This window comes from Monodelphis domestica, chromosome 1 (assembly GCF_027887165.1).
Source record: "Monodelphis domestica isolate mMonDom1 chromosome 1, mMonDom1.pri, whole genome shotgun sequence".
In the NCBI taxonomy this organism is placed as follows: domain Eukaryota; kingdom Metazoa; phylum Chordata; class Mammalia; order Didelphimorphia; family Didelphidae; genus Monodelphis; species Monodelphis domestica.
This window is the reverse complement of record NC_077227.1, coordinates 425,125,531-425,143,927: the sequence shown is the minus strand read 5'-3', so window position 1 is coordinate 425,143,927 and position 18,397 is coordinate 425,125,531. Positions and strand designations below refer to the sequence as shown.

General features: G+C 38.1%; 1 protein-coding gene across 6 annotated transcripts in view; it reads left to right on the top strand.

Annotated features, from left to right (window-relative positions):
- DENND1A (DENN domain containing 1A) overlaps window positions 1-18,397 on the top strand; it is a 728,196-nt gene that overhangs the window by 33,429 nt on the left and 676,370 nt on the right. For 5 of the 6 annotated variants that reach the window (XM_007474630.3, XM_007474629.3, XM_007474632.3 and 2 more), the window contains exon 2: window positions 7,694-7,764. In XM_007474630.3, the coding sequence (XP_007474692.2) occupies window positions 7,694-7,764 (71 nt within the window). Of the gene's footprint in view, window positions 1-7,691; window positions 7,765-18,397 lie in introns of those variants that run through there. The other variant, XM_056812115.1, reaches the window with a different exon arrangement.

Here is an 18,397-nt window from a genome sequence, read left to right as displayed (position 1 = left end):
TGTACTGCTTCCCTCCCCACCAGTCCGTTTTTTACCCTTCTACTCCCTTATATGGCGCAAATTGATTCTCTGCCCCAATGGATTGGATTGTTCTTCCCTCTTTGGGTCAGTTTCAAAGCACGTAAAAGTTGAGTATTTCCTATCTCTAACCTCTTTACCCTTCCAGTGTATCGATGTTCTTCCCCCTCCTGCCATGAGCTACTTTGTGACACATTATACCCCCATTTGCTTCTTTTCCCATTTCTTTTAGTATTAGCCTCTTTTTCCTTAGTTCTGGTTGTGTATACACACACACACACACACACACACACACACACACACATATACACACATGTATATTTATTTATGCATGCATATATCTATATACCTATTTATGTCTTGGCCTTTCATCATATACAGTTTGTCACTGTTACCTCTAAGTGTAATTCTTCTAGCTGCTCAGGTGATAGAAACAGTTTTAAAAAAAAAAATTTTTTTTTAAACCCTTACCTTCTGTCTTGGAGTCAATACTGTGTATTGGCTCCAAGGCAGAAGAGTGGTAAGGGCTAGGCAATGGGGGTCAAGTGACTTGCCCAGGGTCACACAGTTAGGAAGTGGCTGAGGCCGGATTTGAACCTAGGACCTCCCATCTCTAGGCCTGGTTCTCAATCCACTGAGCTACCCAGCTGCCCCTGATAGAAACAGTTTTTAAGAGTTACCAATGACCTATTTTCTTTCTTTTTTTTTTAAATATATTTTATTTGATCATTTCCAAGCATTATTTGTTAAAGACATAGATCATTTTCTTTTCCTCCCCCCCCCCACCCCCCATAGCCGACGCGTAAGTCCACTGGGCATTAGATGTTTTCTTGATTTGAACCCATTGCTTTGTTGATAGTATTTGCATTAGAGTGTTCATTTAGAGTCTATCCTCTGTCATGTCCCCTCAACCTCTGTATTCAGGCAGTTGCTTTTTCTCGGTGTTTCCACTCCCATAGTTTATCCTTTGCTTATGAATGGTGTTTTTTTCTCCTGGATCCCTGCAAGTTGTTCAGGGACATTACACCGCCACTAATGGAGAAGTCCATTACGTTCGATTATACCACAGTGTATTAGTCTCTGTGTACAATGTTCTCCTGGTTCTGCTCCTCTCGCTCTGCATCACTTCCTGGAGGTTGTTCCAGTCTCCATGGAACTTCTCCACTTTATTATTCCTTTTAGCACAATAGTATTCCATCACCAACATATACCACAGTTTGTTCAGCCATTCTCCAATTGATGGGCATCCCCTCGTTTTCCAGTTTTGGGCCACCACAAAGAGCACAGCTATGAATATTTTTGTACAAGTCTTTGTGTCCATTATCTCTTTGGGGTACAGACCCAGCAGTGCTATGGCTGGGTCAAAAGGTAGATATTCTTTTGTCGCCCTTTGGGCATAGTTCCAAATTGCCCTCCAGAATGGTTGGATCAGTTCACAGCTCCACCAGCAATGAATTAATGTCCCTATTTTGCCACATCCCCTCCAGCATTCATTACTTTCCTTTGCTGTTATGTTAGCCAATCTGCTAGGTGTGAGGTGATACCTCAGAGTTGTTTTGATTTGCATCTCTCTGATTATAAGAGATGTAGAACACTTCTTCATGTGCTTGTTAATAGTTTTGATTTCTTTATCTGAGAACTGCCTATCCATTTCCCTTGCCCATTTATCAATTGGAGAATGGCTTGATTTTTTGTACAATTGATTTAGCTCATTATAAATATGAGTAATTAAACCTTTGTCAGAGGTTTCTATGAAGATTTTTTCCCAATTTGTTGTTTCCCTTCTGATTTTAGTTATATTGGTTTTGTTTGTACAAAAGCTTTTTAGTTTGATGTAGTCAAAATTATTTATTTTACATTTTGTGATTCTTTCTATATCTTGCTTGGTTTTAAAGCCTTTCCCCTCCCAAAGGTCTGACATGTATACTATTCTGTGTTTACCCAATTTACTTATGGTTTCCTTCTTTATGTTTAAGTCACTCACCCATTTTGAATTTATCTTGGTGTAGGGTGTGAGGTGTTGATCTATTCCTAGTCTCTCCCACACTGTCTTCCAATTTTCCTAGCAGTTTTTATCGAATAGTGGATTTTTGTCCCATAAGCTGGGATCTTTGGGTTTATCGTATACTGTCTTGCTGAGGTCGCTTTCCCCCAGTCTATTCCACTGATCTTCCTTTCTGTTTCTTAGCCAGTACCAAATTGTTTTGATGACTGCTGCTTTGTAATATAGTTTTAGGTCAGGGACTGCAAGGCCCCCATCATATGTGTTTTTTTTCATTATTTCCCTGGATATCCTTGATCTTTTGTTCTTCCAAATGAACTTTGTTATGGTTTTTTCTAAATCAGTGAAGAAGTATTTTGGTAGTTCAATGGGTATGGCACTAAATAGATAAATAAGTTTGGGTAGGATGGTCATTTTTATTATATTGGCTCGTCCTATCCATGAGCAGTTAATGTTTTTCCATTTGTTCAAGTCTAGTTTTAGTTGTGTGGCGAGTGTTTTGTAGTTGTGTTCATATAGTTCCTGTGTTTGTCTTGGGAGGTAGATTCCTAGGTATTTTATTTTGTCTAAGGTGATTTTGAATGGGATTTCTCTTTCTAGTTCTTGCTGCTGAGCTGTGTTGGAGATATATAGAAAAGCTGATGATTTATGTGGGTTTATTTTGTATCCTGCAACTTTGCTAAAGTTGTTGATTATTTCAATTAGCTTTTTGGTTGAATCTCTAGGATTCTTTAAGTAGACCATCATGTCATCCGCAAAGAGTGATAACTTGGTCTCCTCCTTGCAATGACCTATTTTCTTATAGGGATACATATTTTAACTTATTGAGTCTCTTAAAAAAATTTTTTTTGTTGTTGTTTTGTTTTGTTTTTCTTTCCCCCTCTTTTTTAATTACCTTTTGATGGTTCTCTTGATTTCTGTGCTTGGATATCAAATTTTCTGTTCAGGTCTGGTCTTTTCTTTACGAATGCTTGGAATTCTTCTATTGAGTGATCATACTTTCCCCTGTAAGAATATAGTCAGTTTTGATGGGTATTTGATTCTTGGTTGTACACCTAGTTCCCTTGCTTTCCAGAATATCATATTCCATGCCTTTTGGTCCTTCAGTGTGGATGCAGCCAGATCCTGAGTTATCCTTACTGTGTTTCTGTGGTATCTGAATGGCTTCTTCTTGGTGGCTTGTAATATCTTTTCTTTGGTCTGATAGTTTTTGAGTTTGGCTATAACATTCCTGGGTGTTGTCATTTGGGGATTAAGTACAGGAGGTGATCTGTGGATTCTTTCAATCTCCATTTCCCCCTTTTGTTCTAGGATATCGTGACAGTTTTCCTGAATAATTTCCTCTAGTATTATGTCCAGGCTTTTTCTTTCGTCATGGTCTTCAGGTAGACCAGTAATTCTTAAATTGTCTCTTCTCAAAAGATTTTCTAAATCTTCTGTTTTGTGAATGAGATGCTTCATATTTTCCTCAATTTTTTTCATTCTTTTTGTTTTGTTTTATAGTGTCCTGCTGCCTTGTGAGGTTACTTACTTCCAGTTGTTGTATTCTGGTTCTTAAAGACTGGTTTTCATCCCTGGCATTTTGGTCATCCCTTTCATGCTGGTCTGATTTTCTTTGGAGGTCATCTTTCATCCTCTTTACCTCGTCTTTCATCTCCTTTTTCTAATCTTTCATCTTCTTCTCCTCATCTTTCATCTCCTTTGCTTCATTTTCCAGCTGGTTTATTTTGGCTCTCAAGACATTATATTTTGTTTCCAGATGACTTATCTTAGTTTTTAAGTTCTTTTCCCAATTGTCTTCAGCCTCTCTTATTTGTGTTTTGAGTTCTTCCACAGCCTGTATCCAATTCGCTGGGATTTCTTATTCATTGTTTGCTGATCTCTTCCCCTCAGTTCCATTTGCTGAGTAGAAGCTTTCTATTGTAGTTTCTTTCTTCTTTTTCTATTATTTGCTGAAATTCACCCCTTCTTTATTTCCCATATTTGTCTGTGTTCTTGCTCCTTTCATTTTTTTGGTTTGAGGGCTTCTGTCAGTCTCCCCTCTTGGAGCTTTAATAGGAGTAGGTGTAGGTGTAGTCTCTGGTGGAGGTTTGTTGGGGTTTGAGCTTCCCTGTCCTCTGTAGGCTTTTGATTAGATTAAAGTCCAGCAGTCAATGAGGATGGGTGTGGAACCTGTGCTTCCCTGAGTTCTGGAGACTTTTGATAGGATTAAGTTAAGCTTGGTTGGGCTGGGTGTGCTCTGCGTCCAAAACTTCCTGGAAGGCTGGAACAAATATGGAGAATCTCCACAGCTCTGGCCAGGCTGCCAGGTCTATGCTTCCTCTCTAGCTCCTTCCCTGCCGTCTGTGTTGGACGCTCTGAACTTATCACAGACCTGGTTGCAATGTAAGCCCTCCAACAGTACCTTTCCCCACCCAGAAGTTCCCACTGCTGCTGGAGTCTGGGAGTCTCAGCACTCTGAGTGGGAGGGGGGGATGGGTCCTGGGACCTTCCTTCTATCTTCCCGTTAAACCCAAATGTTCTCAGATTCTGGATTTTTTTGGGGGTGTACCTTTTGAATTATGTCCAGCAGGAGGGTTCCTTGGCTCTGTCTTGTTGTTAAGTTTGTTTTTCAGTCCCCTGGGAGCATTCAGTTTATGATTGGTTAGGAAGGGTATTCAGAAGTCTGAACTTCTGCTCCTTCTAGGCCTCCATCTTGACTCTGCCTCTCTGTATTCTCGTTTTTAATGACTGGATTTCATCCCTGGCTTTTTGGTCATCCTTTTCCTTCTGGTCTGATTTTCTTTGGAGGTCATCTTTCATCCTCTGTGCCTCATCTCTCATCTCCTTTGCCTCATCTTTCATCTTCTTTGCCTCATTTTCAAGCTGGTTGATTTTGGTTTTCAAAACACTAATTTCTGTTTCCAGAGGACTCATCTCAGTTTTAAAGTTTTTTTCCCAATTGTCTTCAGCCTCCCTTAATTGTCTTTTGAATTGCATTTTGAGTTCTTCCAAAGCCTGTATCCAATTCACTGTTATTTATGCTTTATTGTTTGCTGATTCTTCCCCGTCTTCCGTTTGCTCTTTGCTTGTTGCCTGTACAGAAGCTGTCCGTTGTAATTTTTTCTTTTTCTATTGTTTGCTCATATTTACCCCTTTTTTGCTCCCCATATTTTTCTGTGCTCTTGCTCCTCTCATTATTTTTGGTTTTGAGGGTTTCTTTCAGTCTCCCTTCTTGGAGCTTTGACAGAAGGTCTCTCCCTACAGTCTGTGGGGGAGGGGTGTTTTAGTTTGAGCTTCCCTGTCCTCTGGAGGCTTTTTATTGGATTAAATTAAAGTCCTGCAGTCTGTGCTGGTGGGGTATTGGAGTTTGGGCTTCCCTGACATCTGAAGACTTTTGATGGGATTAAGTTCAGCTGGGTTGGGCTGGATGTGCCCTGAGGCCAAAACGTACTGGAGGGCTGTAGCAATATGGGAGGGTCTTCACAGCTCTATCCATGCTGCCAGTATTGTGCTCCCTCTCCAGCTCTTTCCCCTCCGCCTGTATGCAATGCTCTGAGCCTGGCACAGCCTTGCAGGCAAAGGTAAACCCACCAGACCAGTGCCTTTGCCCGCCCAGAGTTTCCCGCTGCTGCTGGAGGCTTAGAACTCTAGGTGGAGGTGGGGGAGGGTTCCTGGGACCTTCCTTCTGCCTTCCCCTTAAACCTGAGTATTCTCAGATTCCGGCTTTGGGAGTGGGGTGTAACTTTTGGATTGAGTCCAGCAGGAGGGTTCCTTGGCTCAGTCCTGGTGTTAGGTTAGATTTTCAACCCCCTAGGAGCATTTAATTTTGTGATCAGTAAGGAAGTCTGAACTTCTGCTGCTTCTAAGCTACTATCTTGACTCTACCTCCATACTTTTGATTTCTTTAACTGAAAATTGCCTATTCATGCCCCTTGCCTATTTGTCAATTGGAGAATGGCTTGATTTTTGTACAATTGATTTAGCTCTTTATAAATCTGAGTAATTAGACCTTTGGCAGAGATTTTTGTTATGATGATTATTTCCCAATTTGTTACTTCCCATCTAATTTTGTTTCATTGGTTTTGTTTCTACAAAAACCTTTATGATAATGACTTAGACCTGTAATCTTACTGGCATTGGAACTCCTGGCTGAGGAAATGGCCTCAACCAATTCATTTGGCACTTCTGCTTTGTATGGTCTTAGAGCACAGGTGCCAAACTTGAAGCCTACTGGCTGAACTCAAGATCAGATCTCCCTGATTCTATTTATTTATTAATTTATTTTAAATTTGAACATTATTTTATTTGGTCATTTCCAAACATTATTCATTGGAAACAAAGATCATTTTCTTTTCCTCCCCCCCCCCCCCATCTCTCCCATAGCCGATGTGCAATTTCACTGGCTATCACATGTGTCCTTGATTTGAACCCATTTCCATGTTGTTGGTATTTGTATTAGTCTCCCTGATTTTATATTTTTCACTCTATATATTGTGCTACCTGTGTTTGGTCATTTTTCAGTTGTGTCTGGCTCTTTGTCACTCCATTTGGGGTTTTCTTGGCAAAGGTACTCAAATGGTTTGCTATTTCCTTATCTAGCTCATTCTTCAGATGAAGAAACTGAGGCAAACAGGATTTAGTTTCTTGCCCATACAGCTAGTAAGTATTTGAGGCCATATTTGAACTCTTGAAGAAGAGTTTTTCTGACTCCAGACTTGGTACTATATCCATTGTACCACCAAACTGCACCAAAATAGAATATAATAGACAATGCTTATTTGTGGTTTTCTAAGTCAGGGTGCGGTGGCAAGGATCCTTTGAGTTGGATACCACTGATCTTAGAGAGTTAGGTAGACCAGTGAGAGATTAAATGATATGCCTAGGTTCTCCCAGCCTGTATGCATCAAATACAGAACTTGAACTCATGTCTTCTTGACTGGGGCTAGCTTTCTGTTAGACTAGTGATGGAGCACCTTTTAGAGACCAAGTGCCCAAACTGCAACCCTAATGCCACATGTGGGTTGCCTATTTACCCCAGACAGGGGAGAGAGGAAGTGCTCCCATTGGGTTTCTGTGCAGTGGGCCGGGTCACGTGAGAAATGTCCTCAGGTACGGTGAAGAGGGGAATGGGAGAGGCCCCTCCAGCACACATGCCATAGATTTTCCAACATGGTGTTAGGCCTCATTTTTTCTCTTCGTGTCTAGGATCAGATATAAACTCTCTGGCATTCTAGACCCTTTATAACTGTGTTCCAACCTACATATTGTTCTACTTTAAACACACTTGCATTCTCAGTGTTACTTATATATAGTGCCTTTGTATTGACTGTCCTTCATACCTGGAATATACTCCCTTTTTGACTCTCATTCTTAGAATTCTTAGTTTCCTTTAGGGATTAGCTCAAGCACCATCTTTTATATGAAACCTTTCTTCCTTTTCCCAGCTGCTAATGCCTTTCATTCAAAATTATATCAGCTCTATTTTGTATATAATTATGTATGTTCATACCATCTCTCCTGGCCAGATTGTAAGTGCCTTGAGGGTAGGGACTATTTCACTTTTGCTACCTTGTAATAGTATTGATTCTAATTGAGTTTTCATCAAAGTTTTAATAAGATATTAAGGATGTTTTCTACAGTATTCTGCAGTGTAGCACAAATGTCAATAACCTTTATTATATTCTATTGTAGGCAAAATCCGGAGACTACTTTTGAAGTATATGTTGAAGTGACCTCCCCTGGGACAAGAGGCCCTCTTTCAGGTACTTATAATGTTTAGTTAAGGTCTGTTCTGTTTGTTTAACACAGAAGGTACATTGTATAAATGGGATAATTTTTATTTTTTAAAACTACATTTGATTTAAGGGTGTTTATAGACCTGGTCTGTTTTTACATTAGATTGACAAGAGAAAAAAAGTCACAATAAATATTTTATGCACTTAAAATCATGCTATGCACCATACTATCTTATTTCAATTGTATCAGAAAGGTCTTAGCTTGAATTTTATCCTGGAATATGAGTGGCAGTTGTTGAGTATGAAGTAATATTATCATCTTGTTATAAGGAAGATATGGATCAATGTTTTCCGTGGAAAATTTTCTATCTTGATGTGTACCTCTAAAATCACATCTAATTTCTAATTCATGATAATTTGTAGTGAGCAAGTTTCATTCTCTCTTTTGAACTTCAGTTTCCTTAAAATGAAAGGATTATATTAGTTCACCTCTAAAGTCCTTTTTAACTCTAACTTCAGTATATGTGGTGTAGTGAAAATGGATAGAATGTTATACTTGGAGTCATGACCTGGGTACAAATTCTGCCTCAAGCATTTTGAGACCATGGACAAGTCACTTGATATTTGAGGGTCTCAATTTACCTATTTGTAAAGTGGTAAATATTTTACTTCTAGAATCTACCTTATAGAGTTGTGAAAAAAATGCTTTGCAAAATTATGCAAATAGGAGTTAATTATTAATATTTTATGCTAAGGGGTAGTTTGGTCGCTCAGTGGTTAGAGAATCAACTTAGAGACTAGATAAAAAGGTCTCAGACAATACTTAGCTGTGTGATCCTGGGCAAGTCATTTAATCCCATTTGCCTAGCGCTTACCACTCCTCTGCCTTGGAATTGATATTCATTATTGAAGGCAGAAGGTAAGGCTTTAAAAAAATATCTTATGGCCTAACATTTTGTATCTAAGGCCCTTTTCACCTCTAATATTCTTTCATGCAATGACTTGTTAACTTCCTTGTTCTTTTAAAAATAAGGTTCTAAAAAAATGATAATTTGATGTGACCTTTTAGAAAAGCAGTATATTCAGGTGATACATGTAGAAAACTATAAACAGACTCACCTTATTTATTTTCATTTAGGTGCTCATCTTTTGTGAGATTTTGGTAAGCAGCCATAAATATTGGCCAAAAAAATAAAAATCTAACCTCCTTTGAGGGTGATAACTATCATCTAGAGATGAATGAGAATATTGAGAGGGGAAGAGTTAGCCAGTGTAGAAATGAGAGAGATAACTCTTAAGTCCACTGTATCATATTACTAACAAATCTACACAGAAAAGTGGAATACAAAGCATCATCTAGGACATGGGATCATTGGAAAAGGGGGTGGACTGATCGTGTATTAAGAGTCAGGGATGACAGATGGACAGCCTGAGGGCTGTGCTGCTCTCCATGAAATATACAATTATCAGAGGAAGGCCTTCAGTGTATTGGGTGGATACTCCAAGGAGGATTTAACAGAAAGACATGGATAAGAATTGCACTGGATGAGAGGATATGAAAGGGTTTTAGTCGGTACTGGTGAAGGGAGCTTTTGCATTGACGAGATCACAGATCTATTGAAATATTGAATTAATGATCTTGGAAAAAAAATCACCATTACTGTATAAAAGTGACAGTGGATACCCATACCTGGGAAATTCAGATTATATTCTAGCCTATTGGTTTCTCCATCTGTGGCAGATACATTTACTTTATATCGTTATTTTAAAAGACATTTCATTTTTTTTGTTAGTTTACAAAGTGTTTCTGAGTTTTTTTTATGGTTATCTATAAGTGATAGGTCAAATTATTTTTATATAGATAAAAGGAAGTAATTAATTCATAGTTGCTGAAAACTTGCTATATTCAACAAAGTATACAAAGTGACAGAGTTATAAGGATATATTATCTGTTAGCCCTCTAGGAGCTTAATAGAAATGGATACACAGAGAAGAAACCTTAGAACATATTATGTTAGTGTTGTAATGTATCTTTATAATCATCTAAACTGATTCTTTTAATTTTATTGTTAAGGAACCTGAGGTCCAGAATACTTACGGTTGCAAGATTGAATTAATAGCAAAGCTAGCATTATAAACCCTAAACAACCCAGTAGAGCTCTAAAGTCCCCTAATTTTTTTGTTCAGCCACACCATCTCATTTATAAGCTGATAATGATAGCTGGCCAATGTGGTGGTACCCACCTGTAGGCCCTGGTGCTAAGGAAGGCTGAGGCTGGTGAAATCACTTGAGTTAGGAAGTTCTTAGTTGTAATCAGTCTAAGGCCCATAGTGAGTCTTCACTAAGTCCAACACTAATAAGCCCTGGGGAGTTAAGTAAGGGTTACCAGGTGGCCTCAGGAAGGGTAAACCAACCCAGGCTGGAAAAATGGAGCAGGTAGGGCAGCTAGGTGGCTCAGTGGATAGAGCACCCGGTCTGGGAGTGGAAGGGAGATCTTGGGTTCAAATTTGGCCTCAGCCACTTCCCAACTGTGTGACCTTGTTGCAAGTCACTTAACCCCAGTTGCCTAGTCCTCAATGCTCTTCTGCCTTTAAACATATATTTAGTATTGATTTGAAGACAGAAGATAATGGTTTTTAAAAAATAGAGCAGGTTAAAGTTTCCCAGCCACTTAGAACTAGGATTAGACCTTTGAGAGGCCCACTTCCAGCCTGGGCAAGATGGGGAGACCCATTCTCCAAAAAACCAAAACCAACGAAACAACACAATACTAATGCTTTCTGTTATTTATATTGTAGTCTATAGTTTCAGAGCACTTTTTATGGTATCTTAGATCCAGAACTGGAAAATCCTCAGAGTCCGTGTTTTCCAACTTCTCATTTTACAACTGAGGGGACCAAGACAGAGAGTTTACCTAATATCCAAGGAGTAAGTAGTTAGTGTCAGAGAAAGAGTATGAACCCAGTCCTTTGACTCCAGAGCTAGGGATCACTCTGTGAAGTAGTAGCATAAATATTATCTTCATTTTGCACCTAAGAAAGTTGAGACTAGGATAGTGAGGGTAAAGACATACCTCTAATCTTGTTCTGATTCCAAAAACTTCTCTTTAAAAACTTCCAGCTATTCACTAAAAAATAATATCCTCTTACAGAAAACACCTAGAAAAAGCATCACCCATTTAAGCATAAAGAAAAAGAACATGGTGGCATAAGGTTACTTTTTTAAGTAATCAAGAAGAATTTTAGACCAAAACTAAATATACTTGGCCTAACCATTGAACATTAAATGTAGCCCAAGGGAAGAACAAATGATCAAAGATCCTTTGTTTCAGGAATATGGTTTAGTTAGTAAAAGCCTAGGTAGATGTTGTAAGGGCCCTTTTATCTCTGAGACATACTCTTAATCGTGTCAGCATTCTGGGTTTCTTCCTTCTCCTCTTCCCTGCTGTCTTTACTCCTCCCTTTTTCCTCCTTCCTTGATTTCCCCCTTCTTCCTGCCCTTCCCCTTTCCTGTATCCTCTCTCCATTCTATGCTCTCCCTCACTTTCTTTTCTCATTTTCCCCTTCTTTGCCCCCTTAGGGTCTCTTCTCTCTCCTTTTCTCCCTTTCCTTTTTGTTATAATCCACATATATTCAGTTTGAGTTCTACTGATTTTTCTTTATATCATTTCAGGAATTCTCTTGAATGTTTCATATTTATCATTTTTATGACATATTCAGTTACATAAACATATAATTTATTCAACTTGCTCCAGTTGTTAGTCATAGAAATAGTTTTTACTTTTTCTCCCCTCAAATCCATCCACCACCATCCCCCCTGAGATTTATGCAGGTAAACTTTATGATGTTTTGGGGTTGTGACCCTAACAATAGAATTGCTGGGTTGAGAGCGATGATTGTTTTTGGGATCGATTACATACTGCCATATTACTGTTCATAATATTTATTTGCATGAGATTGTTGTTCTAACAATATTTTAGAAGTCCTGTTTCTCCATAATATCACAAATATTGGATTTTAGAAATTCTCACTGTTTTTGTCATTCTAGCTGCCCAGACATTTTAAAGGGTTTTTGGCCATTGTTAGGTAAAGTACATGGGCTATTATTTAATATTTAATCTTGTTGACTGCCATAAGTTCATACTGTCCTAATTTTCTATAAAATTGTATGCTGTAGATTTGTCTGCCTTTGATGTCCCCCTTATTGCTGTCATTTAAGAAAATTGCAAAGAATCTACTGTATGAATTGTCTTTGTTTCTTGTGTCTGAACTGTTATTTTGGTGCCAAATTCTCTGGACGAACTTAACCATAAACATTACATTGTACAGTACTAGTGTCTGGGTATAATCTTCCCTTTGAAGTTTGTTTGCATCCCCTTGGAGGGATTAATTCCCTGCTGTGGGAAGGTGCCTTAAAAAGCACTGAAACTACTTTGCAGTTTTTTAATTGGAGGATTTAGTATACATTTTGTTCTATAAACCAAGTGCATTTATAGGGTGCTTATTTCTTAGCCTTTTCCATATACAGTGATGCATTTTTACTCTTAGAAAATAATTTTGAAACTTAAAAATATCATTTAAAAAATCAACAGGTTGTCCCACAAATATTATGTGTGGTAACAATCTGAGATATATGTGCGAATATTTGAAACTTTCAGAGTTCCTAATATAAACGAACTATTTTGACTCAACAAATATTAAGTATCTACTATGTGCAAGGTCCTCTGCCTGTGCTAGGGATACAAAGATGAAAAGCACAAGTCCTTGACCTCAAGGAGTTTATGGTCTTATGGGGGAGATAACTGTGGCATAAAGGAGGACATGATAGGAACCATAGAAAATCTCACAAGAAAGTATAAGAGAATTGAAGGAGGGAGAGCGTACTCTTGATCTGTCAGAAATCTTAGGATATAGTTAAACTGTCACAATCTTTCTCATATCAGTTGGATGTGATCTCTCTTTTTTTTTTTAGAGTTCTGTAGCACTTTGTACCCCTCTTAGCTCCTTCCCATATTTGGCTTTACATTATACAGATCTACTCTGCATAAGGGTTGTTTCAAAATGGTATATTTAATTCATCCTCAGTCTGGAATTTAAAGTCCTCTGCAACTACATTGATTTGATGGAAATAATGGTCTCTATCTTCCAGTTTTTTTGTGGATTCAATTAGTGCTTTTATTTGTTTTATCTTCTGAACCAGATTATAAGCCAGGGGTTCTCAAATATTTGACCCCCTTGCCCTTGGTTCTTTTCTGGATTCCATATTTAACATTAAATAAATTCTACAGTTTACCATGCATATGTACATAAGACATAAAATAAAATGATCAATATTTTTCATAGAGAAAACTGTATTTGATAAATAACATTTTTAAGCCTCATAAATTTGTTGAATGTAAATTTTTTCACTAACACTACTAGTCCTAGAATATTTTAATAGGATAATATGATTATATGCTAAGCATTTCCCATACCCTTTTGGAGGTATTCATATGTCAGGCTGGATTCTCTATTGTCAGTTTTTTTGATGGCAAGGAGCAAGATGTGAAAAGCATTCAGTGGAATTGGAATCAGGAGGCCAAGCACACTTGGTGATTTTTACTAGTTTGTGACCCAGGACAAGTCACTTTACTTCTCTGAGGCTTAGTTTCCTTATCTCTGAAAAACGGGATAATAATATCTGTACTACCTATCATAGGATGATAGTAAAAAAAAGTCCTCTACAAATCTTAAAAGTTCTACAGAAGGGGAAATTGTTCTTGTATCAGCCATAGAGCCTACCACAGATTCTCTCCCACAGCAGTTGCTTAATAAGGGTCTTTTGATTAAATAAATGAAATGTCTCCAACAGTTCTTTTAAAAACAAACAAACAAACCTCTACCTTCTGCCTTAGTTACAACTTAAGGGAGAGGCAATCAAGGATTAAGTGACTTTACCTGGGTCACACAGTTAGGAAATGTGTGAGACCAGATTGGATCCTAGGACCTTCCAATTCCAAGTCAGGTGTTCTATCTACTGAGACATGGAATTCATAGATTAGAATAAAGATACCATATGTAATAATAGACAATAATGGTGTCAGCTAACTGTATGTGGGAAGCAGGTTGAGTTGGATAAACCTTAATATTTATTTTCTCTTAATATATCATTAAGCATCTCCTAATACTATTAATGATGAATACCTACTAACACTACCAGATCTTTGGAAGGTTCAAGGAGAGATATAAAGGTGAATAAGAGGTGTTACCTTCCCTTAAGAAACTTACTGTGTAGTGCAAAGAATGAAAGGGGGTGAAGGGAATAAGCAGTTGTTTAGTTTATCTCATTTCATCCTCAGAACAATCCTGCAAACTAAGTGGTGTTATTATCTCCATTTTACAGTTGAGGAAACTAAGGCAGAGATCAAATGTTTTGCCCAGATTTCACAAAGCTAGTAAATGTTTGAAGCTGGATTTGAACACCTGCTGTCTGGACTGTTTGCTCTATTTACCCTGTTACTTAGATGCCTCTTTTGTTGTTTTTGTTCAGTTGTATTCTGTTCTTCATGACCCTATTTTGGGGGGTTTTCTTGGCAAAGATACTGGAGTGGTTTGTCATTTCCTTCTCTATCTCATTTTTACAGATGAGAAATTGAGGCACACAGGGTTAGGTGACTTACCCAGGATCACACAGATAGTAGATATCTGAGGCCAATTTGAACTTAGGAAGAGGAGTCTGCCTGACTCCAGGCCTGGCACTCTATCCACTGTGGGGCCTGGCACTATGCACTGTGTGACCTGGCTGCCCCTGATGTGTCTTAGTAGGAAATTATGACTCACATAAATATTTATGTACTTATAACCCAGTTTATAAGAGAGTTACACCATTACACCAAAGCAACTAGAACTCGCTGCCTCTGACAGAAGCAGCTGGCGAACCCACATTAACCATGCCGCTGCCACCTTTGAAGATGATCGACATCGACGTCTTGCCGCTGCGCGTGAACGCCGACACCAGGCCACAGCCGCACCTCCCGTAACAACTGGCGTCCCATGCCCCATGTGCCACAAACTTTGCGCCTCAGCCTTTGGACTTCAAAGCCACATGAGGGTACACCATAGATGAAACTGCACAAAGACAATAGTCATTCTCGATCACCGAGAGACTACCACTACTATAAGAGAGTTATAAATCAAATGCTGTGTGAAGTTTTGGAGAAGAAAGATCCATGCTTTGAGGAAGGAAGATCTGAGTTCAACTCCTGTAATCAATGATTATAAGCTGTGTAATCATTTTAAGTCCCTTGATTTTTTGGGGCCTCAGTTTTGTCATCTATAAAATAAAGGAGTTGAACTCTCTGACCTCTCAGGTCCTTCCCGATTCAAATTATCTTTGGTCAAATTTTTCTCTTGACAACCTCATGAAGTAGATATTAGAAGTACTTTTATTATAATCATGTGTGAGAAATGAGAAAATTGAGCCCATAGAAGTGACTCACTTAGCCTTCTTCCAACTAAAAAAATGGCAGAGCCAAGATTTGAACTCAGCTCTCTTGATTCCTAGTCCTGCATTCTTTCCAGTGTGTGAAAGACATATTAAAAAAACCTGCTTCTGGGCACTTACTGATAAATATTGGGATTTATAGGCATCATAGACATTGAAACAGTCATGCTATTATGCTTTTATTATGTCATAACAAAAGGAATACTATTATGCTTTGCTCTTATTTTCTATCAAGGTAGAAATGACATCTTATGTACTTTGAAAGGGATCTCTTGTTGCAGAAAGCAGCTTATATGGTCCCATCTTTGACATACTGAAACTTAGCAATTAATTTTAAACTAAAATGCTCCATCACAGTTGGCCTTTGGTTTGTCTGCTGCAAATAACTGTCCTATGTCAGATAGTTAACATCAAGAAGAGCAGCCTCAGGTTCTTTCAGGATATATCAGCAGACCAATTTCCTTCTTGCTTCATTACCTCCAATTACTACTTCATGAAAGTAGTGAGTGACATATTGAGAAGCTTCTCAAGAGCTACAGGAAAAAGAATCTTTGGAGAATGGCTTGTTCTGGTTGGAAGAATTTTCTGTCTGGCTTCAGGTTAAGCAGAGACCTATAGAACTATAGAGCATTAAAACCAGAAGGGACCAGAGTTTAGAATGTTAGAACATAGAATGCTGGAAATACAGAACCTTAGCATTTGGCCACTTGAGGGCTGTAAGATATAGGAGAGAGAAAGAAAAGAATAGTCGTTTCTTTGATTCTCTGCCTTTTGGCTAAGGGGGCTTTTGAGCTCATCTGGTTCATTGAGCTTGATTATATTTTGAATGTCACTTATTTAATAGACCCTGAAGGTGTAGACCTTGAGGTTTGGAAGGAGAGAGGAAACAAATCATGTTACTCTTGGCAGCTGGGTGGTACAGGATAGAATGTTGGCTAGGAGTCAGGAAGACTTGAGTTCAAATTTGACATAGACTAGCTTTGTGACTCTTGGCAAGACATTTAACCTCTGTTTGCTTCTGTTTTCTCAACTGTAAATAATAATAGCACCCATCTCCCAGGGTTGTTGAGAAGGCCAAATGAGATGATGTTTGTAAACCTCTTATCACAGTGCCTGATAGTGCTACATACATGTTAATTATTATCATTATTTATTTCCTCCCTCCCTCCCTTCCTCCCTCCCTCCCTCCCTCCCTCCCTTCCTTCCTTCCTTCCTTCCTTCCTTCCTTCCTTCCTTCCTTCCTTCCTTCCTTCCTTCCTTCCTTCCTTCCTTCCTTCCTTCCTTCCTTCCTTCCTTCCTTCCTTCCTTCCTTCCTATGAACACCATACTGTTTATTTCCTTATTTGTTTATTGATTTCATGTCAAACTTTTAAGTCTACTAATTACTTTTCCTCCCAATTTTTATAGACAATCTAGTTTAGCACCATCTTCTTTATCCCACATTTGTGAGATCAGTTTAGGATTTTGCTATTTTTGATCACCCCCCCCCAAACCAAACAAACCAAAAAACCCAATCCAAACCCAGTGAAGTTACAGAGTAAAAAAATAACAAGGTCTTTTTAATTATAATTTGCAACACATTTTGTATTTCTTTCTCTCATCAATTCAGATGATCATCACACTTATTCTATGTTCAGAGCACTAGGTACTGGGATATTGGGAGGTGGGGATGTGATGGAGTCAGATAAAGAGATGTAGTGATTGTACTTGAAGACCCTACAGTTTTGCAGGAAGGATAGGACATATAAATCTATTTTCTGAAATTATTATACCATCAGATTATGGTAATATGATCACAGTGCTTTTCTTAAGGTATGAAATCTTGAAATTTGAGACTGAGAAGATCATTACTGTGATATATAGGGAGTTTATTAAGAAGGTATCAGGGATGAAAAGATGAGTAGTTTAGGGTGGGGCTTGAAAGACTGGTAAGATTTCTATAGGCACAGGTGGGAGTTAGGGGTGAGAGGATACAGATATTAGAATTATTTTACAGTTCACACATTGATCATCTGTTATAGTGGTTCCTGGAATATACATAGTATTTCTTTACATTTCATTACCATAGGGATTTTTTTCAAGGTTGCAAAGCTTTTACTACATAGTACCTAACATCTTAAATCCTATAAAATTTATATTTTAATTAATTAATTAAATTAATTTATATTATATTTATAAAATTATAAAATTTCCCCCAGCATTCTTTTTCTACCATTCTGCTCTATAGAACCACTGCTCAGGCTGTGGGTGGTGGAATGGCCTTAGGTAGGGAATTTAAGTAATTTAGCACACTGCTCTAGTTTGTTTGGAAAATACTTCCATAGATGTCTATAGATTCATTGGAATATTGATACTAGAAAACATTTGACTTGAAACTTTTCTTTCTGGCATTAACTAAGAATATAGAATGATATCTGTCTGGAACTTTAGCATCTGATAGGCGTAGTTCTGATAAGTTGTAATTATTTTTCTTCATGAATTTCATTAACTTAGGGTTTAGAGCTGGAAGAGATCTTAATGATTATCTAGTCCCAAACCCTCATCTTACAGAGGAGGAAACTGAGTCTTAGAGAAGTGAATGACTTGGTAAAGTATCTCAGGGAATAAGTAGCTAAATTGAGATTCAAACTTAGACCATCTGATTCTAACTCTAGCTTTTTCCATTGTACCAAGCTTTTCACTAGGGGCAAATAGTCCTGCTAAAGAGGTCTGAAGACAGAAAAAAAATTTTAGATTTTATTCTTGTAGAAATGTAGAAAATAATCAGGCCCTAGACTTTCTTCTGAGCTCTGGTCCCTTATCAACTGCTTACAGGACATTTTGAACTGTATGTCTTATAGGCATCTTAGTATGTACACAAACTGAACTCTTTATCTCCCTAAACTTATCTCTCTTTCACACTTCCCTATTTCCTTTGAGGCACCATTATCCTTTTAGTCACTTTTGGTGTTATCTTCAATTCATACTTTCACTCCACATGTCTAGTCATTGGCCAAATCTTGTCATTTCTGGTTATAGCATCCCACATTCCTATCTACAATGCCTCCGGCTCTCCTCACACAGGAACCACCCTAATTCAGGTCTTTATTACCTCTCACCTGGATTAATTCAATAGCCTCCTAACTGGTCTTCTTGCTTCAAGTGTCTCCTCCAATTTACTAAATTGCTGGCTGACCA